The sequence below is a fragment of the Scatophagus argus genome, chromosome 13 (assembly GCF_020382885.2).
Source record: "Scatophagus argus isolate fScaArg1 chromosome 13, fScaArg1.pri, whole genome shotgun sequence".
Lineage (NCBI taxonomy): Eukaryota > Metazoa > Chordata > Actinopteri > Scatophagidae > Scatophagus > Scatophagus argus.
The window spans coordinates 21,598,977-21,611,169 of NC_058505.1; the positions used below are offsets into that span (position 1 = coordinate 21,598,977).

At 39.1% G+C, this 12,193-nt stretch overlaps 1 protein-coding gene across 1 annotated transcript; it reads right to left on the reverse strand.

Annotated features, from left to right (window-relative positions):
- Positions 1-261: 261 nt before the first annotated feature.
- Positions 262-10,599, reverse strand: frrs1a (ferric-chelate reductase 1a). Its single transcript, XM_046409702.1, has 17 exons — positions 10,315-10,599; positions 8,059-8,266; positions 7,689-7,825; positions 7,452-7,546; positions 6,347-6,491; positions 5,642-5,761; positions 5,109-5,180; positions 4,789-4,887; positions 3,812-3,962; positions 3,229-3,342; positions 2,759-2,874; positions 2,544-2,630; positions 2,204-2,301; positions 1,839-1,897; positions 1,555-1,698; positions 1,365-1,423; positions 262-635 (listed from the first exon to the last, which is right to left on the reverse strand). Exons 2-17 carry the CDS (start codon positions 8,264-8,266, stop codon positions 543-545), a joined length of 1,797 nt encoding a protein of 598 aa, XP_046265658.1. The 5' UTR covers positions 10,315-10,599; the 3' UTR covers positions 262-542.
- Between the last annotated feature and the right edge of the window lie 1,594 nt (positions 10,600-12,193).

Consider the following 12,193-nt stretch of genomic DNA (forward strand, 5'->3'; position numbering starts at 1 on the left):
GAATTATTCAGTAAGGGCTCAAAGTGTGGCTATTAATCTTTAATAATGCTATAGAAAAATTCTATAATAATACATTCAAAAATTGTGAATATGAACAAAAAAGAAACATACAGTAAATTACATTTGAATTTAAATAAAAATGATTGTGTGTTCTACACTGAGTCTGGTTTTGCTCGAGGTTTCTGCCTGTTAAAAGGAAGTTTTTCCTCGCCACTGTCGCCAAATGCTTACTCATTGTGGGGTTTTGCCCTGGGACCTGTTTCTCTCTGATTCTCTTCTTTCTTTTTTTTTTTATGTGTTGTTTAAACACCTGTAAAGTGTCTCAAGATAACTCTGTTATGAATTGGCACTTTAAATAAAATTGAATTGAATTGAAAATTGTTTGGCTAAATCATTAGTTAGTCCTTTGTTCATTCCGTTATATAACTGAACATGGAATTATACTGATATCCCAAGCTTTCCATCAAAGAAATCACCTTATAAAATGAGTTCCAAAAAAGTTATAGTCTTGAAAGTTATTTTAGTTCTTTGTAAATTAAAAGTCAGATTTCAGCAATAAAAGACAGCAAGGCTGTTAGGAGACCGATGTTTCCTAGAGTCAACACAGGCAAGATGAGGGACTTAATGAAGGACATCTGAAACAGAAAGCAAGGCAGAAGTTAGACAGAAGACACAAGATCTCAAAACCTACTATTCTTATCAAGGATGCATTGGGAGCTGCCATGGGAATGTATCCCAGCATACATTTGGCATCAAGCAGCAGCAATGAGTGAGGATGTCAGCCAGACTCACGACTATTATCATTTTTGTTCCACCACTGCTGTTACCAACATCTGAATGTGTTGTTGATTTGTTAAAATAAAGGCTACTAGATTTAAGAACAACATAGTTTAAATAAAATGAGCAGTAAACCAAAAAAAATGAAGTTCAGTATAGCAGAGGGGAACTGAAGGGTTGCAAATAATTCACTACAAGCTGCTCATTTCACATACAATCAGTCATGTGATCCAATGTGACCATAAAATATTGATTATAGATGTTTAGAAGCACTACTGTAGGTTGCCATTTGGGGAAATATGCTTATTCTATTGGTTGACATGAGTTAATAATAATGATACCTATTTCATAAGCTACAGTTTAGCTTTGCATAAAGGACAAGCAAATTGTGACAAATCACTGAACACCAATGATGGCTGTGTTCCATTTAAGTGTGTCAGTAAGCAATCACAGTGATCCAGGTTTAGAAGAGCAGGGAACAGGCACACAAATAAAACGAAGGCATGATTAATGTTATGTTTATGTTAGCAAAATATAAAACTTACAAAAACCTGAGTTGGTTTCATTTATTTGGAGATGGTACTTACCCAGTATCCCTGCTCTGATTGGTCAGATAGAATGCCCTGTGCGTCATCTGACCTCAGTACTGTTGGTAAAACAAACAACAATTAGAATAACTCACCCGTATATCATCAAGAATAATTTCTTGTCATCATATTTTCTTAAAACAGCAGTAAAACTCTAAATGTACAATCAGCTTAATTCAAGTTTTCCTACATTTTTTGACGTCAAGATGCTTGTGAATGAAGAGGAAGACCCGGAATGAGGCCAGCCATGTCACGTAGCCAATCAGAACGTACGTTGCCAGTGGCTGTGGGAGGAGCAGTGATGACTGACGCATCCCCAGGAACATAGCTGCAACTGCCGCCAAATAGAACACGGGATGCCACTTTAATAAAGCAATACTGTACTTCTGAAAAACTTGGGCGTACTTTAATACTTCTGAAAAAAGAACAAACCAACTGTACTTTCAGTGCAGTGCAAAATGTGTTTGAACCAACCTGCCATGATCTCAGTTACAGACCCAACTCCCCAGTGAGCCCAGTTAAAGATATACCTCCTGGAAAGAGATACAAATAAAACCAGTGCCTCATGCTCATTCACTTGTCTCTCAACAGAAAAAATAGATGAGTGAGAAAAAACAAAATCATGGGTTTGACTGAACTGTTCAGGATATTTCAATGTGGACAGCAAACATCCTGAATGGGCCTTAGAATGGACTGTATAGAATGCTGTAAAGAGATGTGAGAGTATTCTTTAACCAGCCTGGAGAAGTAGATGACCCCAGATGACCTCAGAGGGAACACTGCTGTTTCTTCTGCATGTCAATGAGTAGTGTGTGTGTGTGTGTGTGTGTAGTGTTGACCTCTGTGAGCCAGGTGATGGTCTTATCACGGCCATTATCGGTTGAATCAGAGATAATGCCAGAATGCAGCAGCCTAAGTATGGATGGACACCTGCATGCTGCACAAACAAACACACACACACACACACACACTTACACATTAGATAGACAATAACTAATAAGTGATCCAACATCCCTTCCTGCTGATGATATATGAATATAATAACAGGACAGTAACAAACTGTGCCCCGTCAACAGTTTATTGGTGCCTCTAAAGATAATCTTTATAAGACTGTAATGGGTGGGTGGGTGTGTGTGTGCGTGTGTGTGTGTGTGTGTGTGGGGGGGGGGGGTACTACACCTTGCTCCAGCCTTTTCTGTAGAAAAATGGGAGGCAAAAGGCTACAAAGGTCAGAACCACAGTTAGGATCATCAGCCCTCGATGAACCTACATAACACACACAGATAAAGCAAAAGAAATGGAACTGCTGTGATGTGGAATGACTTCATGGTGGTGTGTGTGTGTGTGTGTGTGTGTGTGTGTGTGTGAGTGTGTGGTGTGTGCATAATTCTTACCTGAAACCAAACTTTTTGGCCCAGAAGTGTTTGATTTGGCCAGTCAGGTTTGTAGAAGCTGGCAATGAAGGTACCCACACTCCCTGTTAGCATCCAGGCTAGTAGCATTAGGGCACCTAGTCGAGTAGACGCAATTCATCAGTTACTTTCATCTAAAAACATGTTAAATGTTAAAATGAAAATAATTTAATACCACCCTTAGAATCATATTGATAAAAGATTGTTGCATCACCTCCTTTTGACCATCTTATCTTCCAATTCTAATTGTATTTCCAGCACTTGGTTGTCAGTGCATCATGTAATGTGTATAAAGAAATCTGATTAAGATACCATTTGCATATTTTACATATGTAGCTAACTCAACAAGGAAAGGAATTGTCCTGAGCCTAGATAACATATTTTTGAGGTGATTTAACTGAAACTGCAGACACTCTCAGTGACCTAAATGTCAAATTAAGAACCCAACTCACCATGCATTTTCATAATCATGGGACCCCGGGAGCTTCTCAGGATCTCAGGGGGTCCAGTGATACGTTTCCTATGGGTGGAGATTAATGGCTGACGACTATGTTTCCTTATTTTACCTTGAGGGGAGACATAAAAATGGCGTTTATTAAATTTCTACAAGTTCAGTTTTAGCAATTACTGTATATGTCAGCAAATAATTAAAACTAGCCCTGGTGCTTTCAAGTGAGACATAATAGTTTTGGGTTACTGTTTAACATTCATTCTAGGAATCCCAGGCCTTTTAAAATCATAAAGCTGATCTGTCATATATCATTCCAGTTCTGCAAGGCCGGTTAACCTTTAATCAGAACATATACGAAAAAGGCTTAATCAGCAAAACAACAGTGAATTTGTCTGTGCTTCATATGTTCAACGTTTCCTTTATGACATCCTGTTTCTCAAATTTAAGTGACAGCCACTGCAAGATATGATGGTGATCAGACTGTATTGTGACATAACAATTTAATTGGCCTCTAAAGTGCGCCCTGACTGCCAGGGTCAGTGGGTTCTGTTTCCAAGGCGACAGGTGTGTGTATACCCTCTCACCATGTTGAGCCTGTCCACTGGTTAGAAACAGGAAGTACTCTTGGTCCAGATCATAGCGCGCTGATTCCTGATTGGTCTGTTTGACTGCTCTACTGAACTTGCACTGGATTGCTCCATCTGTCAGCAGCCACGACACAGACGAGAGCCCAGACTGCAAAGACGCACACATAGAGAGGGACAACGACAACGATTTGTTGGTACAGGGCTTACAATGCAATACAATTTGCTCTTTTCGTGAGAAGATGGATATTAGTCTTGTGTCTGTATACGGGGTATGAAGTTGGACTCGTGTTTAGACTAGCTCAGCATGAAGACTGCAAGCAGGGGGAAGCAGACGGCCTGGCTGGGACATACAGACTGGTTGTTTTATGGTCACTGAGTACAGACTTTGGTCTCTGCTGGCACTTTTCAACCTCACTGTGACAATAAGTCTCAATGATCTGACATTTCTTTTTCCCCAGGATGCCGAAGGCAAATTAAAAATATTGAATGAGCATGAAAACTGTGCCAATTATAGCAAACAAGCTTTCTTTTTTGATGTCATATCCTTGAACAGCCACACAAGGAAGGTCTAACCTTCACTGTAGCTGCTGCTGACCAGAAAGTACAGCAGGAAGTCAGGTGACAAACCATAAAAAAGGACAAAGTCCATTTAACTCGGGGGTTATGGTGGGCAAATGGATTAGTCTCTCACCCAGGGGACTGGGTCTGTGTCACTTGTGAAATTTATTGTTTTCATATTGACTACTTATTTTCAGGTTTCGTACTATTTACACTATTGCTGCAGTTTGGTTAGACTTAGGCAAAGTACTTAAGTTCAGGAAAAGACTGTGTTTTGGGTCCAGTGTCTTCTAAACACCACGCTTACACTTTAGATAAATTCATTAATGGGTTAAAACCACATAAATAAATTGCCAAAAGATGATAAAAGATTGATCAGATCAGAACGAAAAAAAAAATGCTAAAAAGTGTGTCACCTGTGACTGGTCCTCAGGGTGTGTTCGTCCACTGACAAAGGCAGCACTCACTGATACTCTGTCCCCATCTTTTACACACATGTACACATCGTCATCGCCCTACACACACACACACACACACACACGTCCATAAGCACAAAATGAATTAAGCTGTCATATTCAGGTTAATAGTAGTGCAACATAATGGCAAATGATCATAACAAAAAGATGTTCTTCTAAGAACTCATGCACTTTCATGGAGTAATTCTTCATCAGAATTGATGCTGCCGATCAGCCTGGTCAATATTTGAATCTGGTGTTATACTGAGGGACAAGCTTACCATCCATGTGTCCCAGGACAGGGCAAAGGCCACGTATCCCTCTGCTGTGCCACTCATCTCAAATATTACAGACTGCAGAGGAGATTCCAAACTTGGTTTTCAGTCTTATTAAACATAGCATTCAATCATTTCAGACAGTCCAGCCTACATGTAGCAGTTATGAATACACATTTCCTGGTTGATGAACTATTTGAAATTACTGTATTAATTAAAATATTAATCAATAATTTCTGTACTATTCCTCATTTCTCTTATTTCATTCATAAGAGCTGAGAGTGGGTGTGTCTGATAGTTGCAACACAATAAAGTTGCAGAAAGATTTTTTGAGAAACCAAAAAGAAAAAGAGAGTAAGAGTTGATCCTTCACCTTGATACGTTTAACAAAGATGAACTCAAGGTAATCGAGCGTACTATCTGGCAAATCCTGATCCAGTGTCTCAGTTTGAGTGTGGTAGATCATTCATTGATGAATCTCAATGTATCGTCTTTATTTGTTTAACTCAACCCCTAAATGAAACTTATAAAAGTCAAACCGTTTTCTCTGGTCCTTCTGTAGACATAGACAGGAAGAAGCAGTGAGGATCTTCCTTTGGATCACAGCCTGGAGGATCTTGGAGACAGGATTTTGACTGGCCACATCCGTCAGAAGTAAGCTAAATATGTAATGTAAGGGCAGGGTTATTAGTCTTAATCTGTTGCTCTTATTTCTTGTTTAAGTTTATTGATTACTGCATGCCCACGCATTGAATCAATGTCACAATCAGTAGTCCAAATTTTGTAAGACTGAATGCAAATGTCCACTCTCTGGCCCTTGTGGACTTTAGTACTTACTGTCATGTGCTCACTGTGAGACTGCACGGCATATAACCTGCTGATGGACAGGCCTAATGGCTATGATAAGAAAATGAATTTTCATGACCTCTATAGTGAACAACAACATATTTCTGCCTCATGACATCATTTGAGTTTGGTCTAGACCTGCTCTAATTGGAAAGTGTCATGAGATAACTTTTGTTGTGAAATGGCGCTATATAAATAAACTGAATTGAACTTAATTGAATTTAATATTATTTCTGGACTACATGGTTTAAGTAGCCTTTGATTAAAGTTTATTTGTATATTGTATAAGTATAGTTCATTTGTCAGTGAAGTCCTGTGAAGTCTGCACCCCAAGCAGACTCCTAGAGAGCCTGAAAAAGTGTTCAAGACTGGACATCTGGATTCAGCTGAACACTCACAGGCCCAGGCAGGATGGAGGGTGTGGTCGTTTCTGGTGGACGTGTAGTGTCTGACTGAGGTGGGAGGGGAGTAACACCATGCTGATAGACGATTGGTCCAGGCAGCTTCACCCAAAACTTACTGTAGTAGGCAACTACAGTCACACTGAAAAATAGATCCATAGACACACATGCTTTGTAGCAGTCCAAAACACTACATACACATCTGTAAAACAAAGGACTTACAGAGTCACAATGTACAAACACTTCTTTCTTTCAGATCATTAGAAATATACTCAAGTGTGACTGCTTTAAACTGACTGTGGCAAAACAACTATATGACTGAAAAGTGCATATTAAGTTTCTGTCCAGACAAAAACTGGCTCAGAGCACAGCTCAGTCTCCTTTGTGTTTGGCTGAGCTTAGATCTGTGTAACCAAAGGCTGTACAATTGGACAGAGTAACCAAAATGTCACCCACTGTTCTCTGGACTTTTTAAAGTCTTGTATTTGGCTTTAGAGCTGTTACCGTTCAGGTTTTTGAGGCAGCAGTGACCACATTTGGACAAAAGAGTGGAACTTGACAGAATACCCTGAGTGGATCTAAATAAAAACCAGAGGACACACCGTGGTACTGACTTGTCAGTCACAAGGTAGCCACACCCCAAGGCATGCACTGCATTATGATCTATTCTACTCTGAATGGTGCATAATTTACAAAATGAACATCATGCTGTATTGACAAAGACTTTAAACAAGCAACAGAGACAATAAATTCATTATGAAATTGTTTACTGAAGTAATAAATCAGCTGAGACGTAGGGTCATTTTCTCATAAGCTTGCAAAAAATCAGATCTCTTTTTAAACCGAGTTGCCTCCTGCTGGACGTTTGAAGCATTGCAGGTTTAAGACTCTTCAACATTGGCTTCACTTTTCAGACCTGGAAGCTGCACTCACTTATACTATCCATGTGTGTAACTGGCATCACTGGATCAGTTTGCTGAGGTTATAGCTCTTATCTACCTGCCACTGGTAGATTGTTTTTCCATTTATGCATTTGTACAGTTATCATCACTTGTGACTACTAGATTTAAATGAGTATTTAGAAAGAAAGAAATAAACTCACAAAAACTGAACTTGTTTGGGAGCATCTGTTGGAGCATTCCATATAACAACAATCTCTGTCTGTCTGGCATCACTTGTATGGCTCACTGCTGAACCCTAGACACACACACATACACACACACACACTTCTTAAAGTTAATTTCATATATTCTATTTTTTATATATTTTATGTTTTGCAGTATTTCACTGCTACTGCTGCTATCTATGTGTCTTTGTCTGAATGTGTGCAGATGTACACCTGTTGTGTATTGCAGGTAAGCAGCTGTGTCTTGCTTGAATCGGTCAGGGTGAAGGTGCCAACTGTGGAGCCTTGACTGACTGCATCTCTGGCCTGAAGCAGGAAGCCCTTAAAATACTCTGTTCCAGATAGGATGACTGGAAAAAGATGTTTGAAAAAGTAAGAAAAGAAAAGGAAATTACATTGATCTAAACAATATTTTCTGTTAATTTGGTAGGAAACTGTAAACTATAAACTAATAACTAATTTGTGTATAATACCTTTGTGGAACCCAGTTCTATGGGTTCCATGAAGGTTTTGACAATGTTGAGCTTGAACACGTGAACAAATCGATCAAACTGATAACTAACTTTTCACAATCCTCAGTTACCTTTGATCCGATCTAATCCAGGACTGAACGTGGTGGTGTTGGTTTCCAGGCGGTAGGGGCTGGGCGTGGTCTCACCTTGGGTACCATGGTGGGGTTCCATGCTGCCACACACTTTGGTAACCTTACCATTGGCATAGCAGTCTGCCGGCACCCAGTGACTCACCAAGATGGAAATAAAGAGAAGACAACAAACACCCACAGGAGACATCTACAGAATAAGTATCAGCCTTGACAAAGTGTCCACAAGGTCTGAAATAAAAAAGAAATTACTATAATAATAACAATAAATTTAACATGACCACAAGAAAGATTTCTGGACTTAGGACTCGGCTGAGCTGTAATATTAGCTAACTTGGTTAGCTTAGTGCAATACATCTAAAATGGGTTTTTGAGTTAAAATAGCTTATAAACTTTGTGAAATACTGTCTACAATACAATACATAATCATTTGGGTCTTCTTGTAAATTCAGCAAATGTCGCATATTTCTTTCTTTGCGTTAAAACATTATGTCCATTAGTTCCAGCAATGTTTGTGTTTATTTGTTGAGAGGAGAGGTGAGATCCTATTACAAATGGTCATTTGACACGCATGTGGAGATGCATGCTAACCGCAAGTATGAACAGCTTGTGCTTGGTTTTGATTCAGTCCTGACATAACTTAAGGCAAGTTACATATCTTAGGCTGCACACCTCACTCCAACCCTTAGGAAGATGGTCACAAGTCAAATGCTTTTAGTTCACATATCTAGTACATTTCTTTTGTAACAGAGGTGTATAATGGAAATTGACACCTTACCAACATCTCTCACTCAGGGCACACCCAGACATCTCTCAGATTTCAAAGACATCTCTCTTTTTTCCACAACAGAATGCAGCAGAAAGAAGCAGCTAGGGCCCGGCTATCAAAAATAAATGTCTAATGGAGGCTGAATATGAAAATCCCAGATTATAACTACCTGCAGCGCCTACCATTTTAATGATTGTGACTTTTGTAAAAAGGGGATTTTCCAGAGTAACCTCTTTCCCTTCATGGTTCATGCTTGCAGTGTCATTGAATTGACATCAACCAACCTTTGGATGAAGGCTGGTTAAAACATCCAACCATAGACCTTTAGCAGTGGGAGGCGTGGAGCCACTTGGGCCATCCTTCAAGCATGTGTTGGCGGTCAAAAGGTCTTGGAACAAACAGGTCGACTTGGGATGAACAACGTTCTTTCTCTTGTACTGCTACAAAATTGCCAGGCTGGATTTTCTGTCAATCAGCTGAGATGTCCTGACATTTAGTGTAGGCTGCTATCACCTGTGGCCACTGATGGCAGTGTCGGCCACAGCGTTTCCCTGGTACACATCATCTGCACTACCAGTCCTGCATTTCTCATCAGCAAGACAGCTGGGAAGTAAAACAGTCTCCAAAAGATTAGAAATAATTTTGGCATTCTTTAATGTTGTACTAGAAGAGGTGAGAAAATCCCAGTGCTTCCATAATATTCTAAAATCATGCACCATCCCAAAGGCATACCAGGAATCTGTATAACTGGTGGCAGAATCATTTTTTTGGTAGCAACAGCAAACAGCAAAATTAAAAATAAAAAATTAAATTAAAACAGAAGGGAGAGAAAAGACACGAAATATCAGTGCAAAAAGCTAAAAAAATTACACACAAATAATTGGACTCGCCCAAAAAAATGACCTTGGGCACTGAGAGTGCATGCCACCACCAAGGGCAGTATTTCACCATTCTGTGATAGAGAGATATGAAAACACAACCACTGCATGTCTAGATATAGAACTAAAAGTATTATAATTATCAAAATATGTCCGTGTGTAACTTAAGTGTCAGCATGCCCTCTCAATCATCACAACAACCCACTAGAAGTGTGTGGTGGTATCTGGAGAAACCGTGTGTGTCTAATTTTTCTTATTTTGACCATTTTGACCTTGCCGGGTGTCAGCCTTTGAGTAAAGGGCTTGTAGTATATGTTATGTTACCTTCCTGCAGGGTTGTGTGAAGATGTGGGTGTGCTTATTTGTGCTTCATAACCACTGTTAAACAATGAAAAAATATTTCTCATTTTCTCTGCTTTGTTGTTGCTTATGTTGCTTCCTCTCTTCACTCTAGTCTAGTTTATTTAACCAGCACTGCTGTGTTGAGGTGGGGGCCAACCCAGCTCATTAAATTTAGTTTACTGGGATGCTAAGGACATGAGACAGAATGACGTGAATATCAGTAAAAAATTTTACAAGAGGCTTCCTTACCCTTTCAATTGGTGCAAGCAGCTGATATTCGGAATCACTTTATCCAGTCCACAGGTGTCCTTTAGCCAAAGGTTAGCAACTTGCCAACAACATTATATTGGTAGCAGTGTAGACAGTAGTTTACAGCTAAGCTTTAGAAGTCTATACGACGAGAGTTTCTAACCAGGAATATGTATAGGCTTACAGGAAACAATAAGCTAAACAAAAAGTGTGGGCTGAGCTAAGATAATTATCCAAAGAAGGAAAAGAAACATGAAACTACCAGCACCCACGAACAATATTATTTGTCAGTCCCAGAGGCAGGGCACCTGACAAATCCAGCTCGCAAGCGTGTCTGAGTCAGCTTACATCGTCTCATTCTACACCCGTGGCTCAATGTTAAACAGGTTGTTTCAACACAGAGCTCACTGTCATAAAGACATACATTATAAAAAAAAAAATCTAAAATTATTTTTTTCCTTCAAGCCCAACAACAGATAAACCACACAGCAGCCTTGCACAAGGCAAGAGACAGATGGAAGGAAGAATGTTTGAACCAGATACCGCAAAGGATGAAATCTAATGTCCTGATCAAGCTATAACACCTTTCTCATTAGATCCTTGCTGCTGGTATACCTCTATGTCTTTTCATTAGACCATTTAAGACAGAGAGGGAAGCGAGTGGGGAGAGTAGGGATGAATGCATCAATGGGTCGAGATATAACTTTCAAATTCGATTAATAAAAAAATTCTGCAGTAAATCAGCTTAATCACAGAGAAACTCTGGGAATATACATGCGTTTCCTGATAACAATTTCATACAATTGCTTTAAAAAAAAATTTCAATCTGCCTTTGTACAAATGAATGGAATATTCTTATGACTTCAGCACCTAATTATTAAAAAACTCTAGTGAAAGAACAGCAAAGTACTGACAGATTAGCAAACACACAACGTCCTTTCACCCCTTCTCCAAGCCAGATCAGAACAGACCAAAGCACTTATATTTAAGGACATTTAAACACTAAATAGTCAGGTTTCATTTTATTCTAATCACCACAATGAATTGTTTAGTGTAGGCAATTTGCTTTTGCTTAGAAACCTTGGAACACTGAAGGGCCACCGCTTAAAAAAGAATCTGCCATAGAAATGAAAATAAAAAATAAAGAAATAGTGCACTTCTTAAGAAAACTTTTTGAAAGATAAGTCTTCAACTAAAGTCAGTGATAAGGCTGTACTCACCGCTCCTCTGAGATAGATGGAAAAAATCCCTTAACTCTGCAGAATAATTTTCAACCATGACTGTATATATGCACGAGGGCAATGTCATTTCCACTGTTCCAATATCCTGTGTGTGTGTGTGTGTGTGTGTGTGTGCGTGTGCAGTTTTACAACCTGAAAGATGGACTTTTGAAACATCCTGATATGATTTCACTCAGGTGCTGTGTTTTCACTATGTGTTTTCGCTGTCTTGTCTGTCCTCCCTGTGCTTAACTCTGTATACACTATAGATATCTGTATTTTTGTTCAATTTCGTTCTATTTTTCTATTTTTTTACTTTTGTGAATTCCTCTGTGTAACAGCGTGTGTGTATGTGTGCTGCACATACATAGTTCTAATGACAGATAACCCTCCGTGAAGGCTGGAATGCTGTGTGCTTTACAGAAGTTGGTTTCACAGTAGCCATAACTGTAAAAAAGAAAAAAATGGAGGCCAGCTTTAATGGTTTTATTGCACAGATGTTTCTAACTGTTAATTTCCTGTTAACACTTCTCTGCTTCCTGCCATAAATTCAGTGTTAATGACCTTTGTGATGAATTGATGACCGTAAGTAGTGCAGGAAGTACTCATATTGTTTACTTAAGTAAAAATAATATTTATTAATAATAATAATTCAAAGG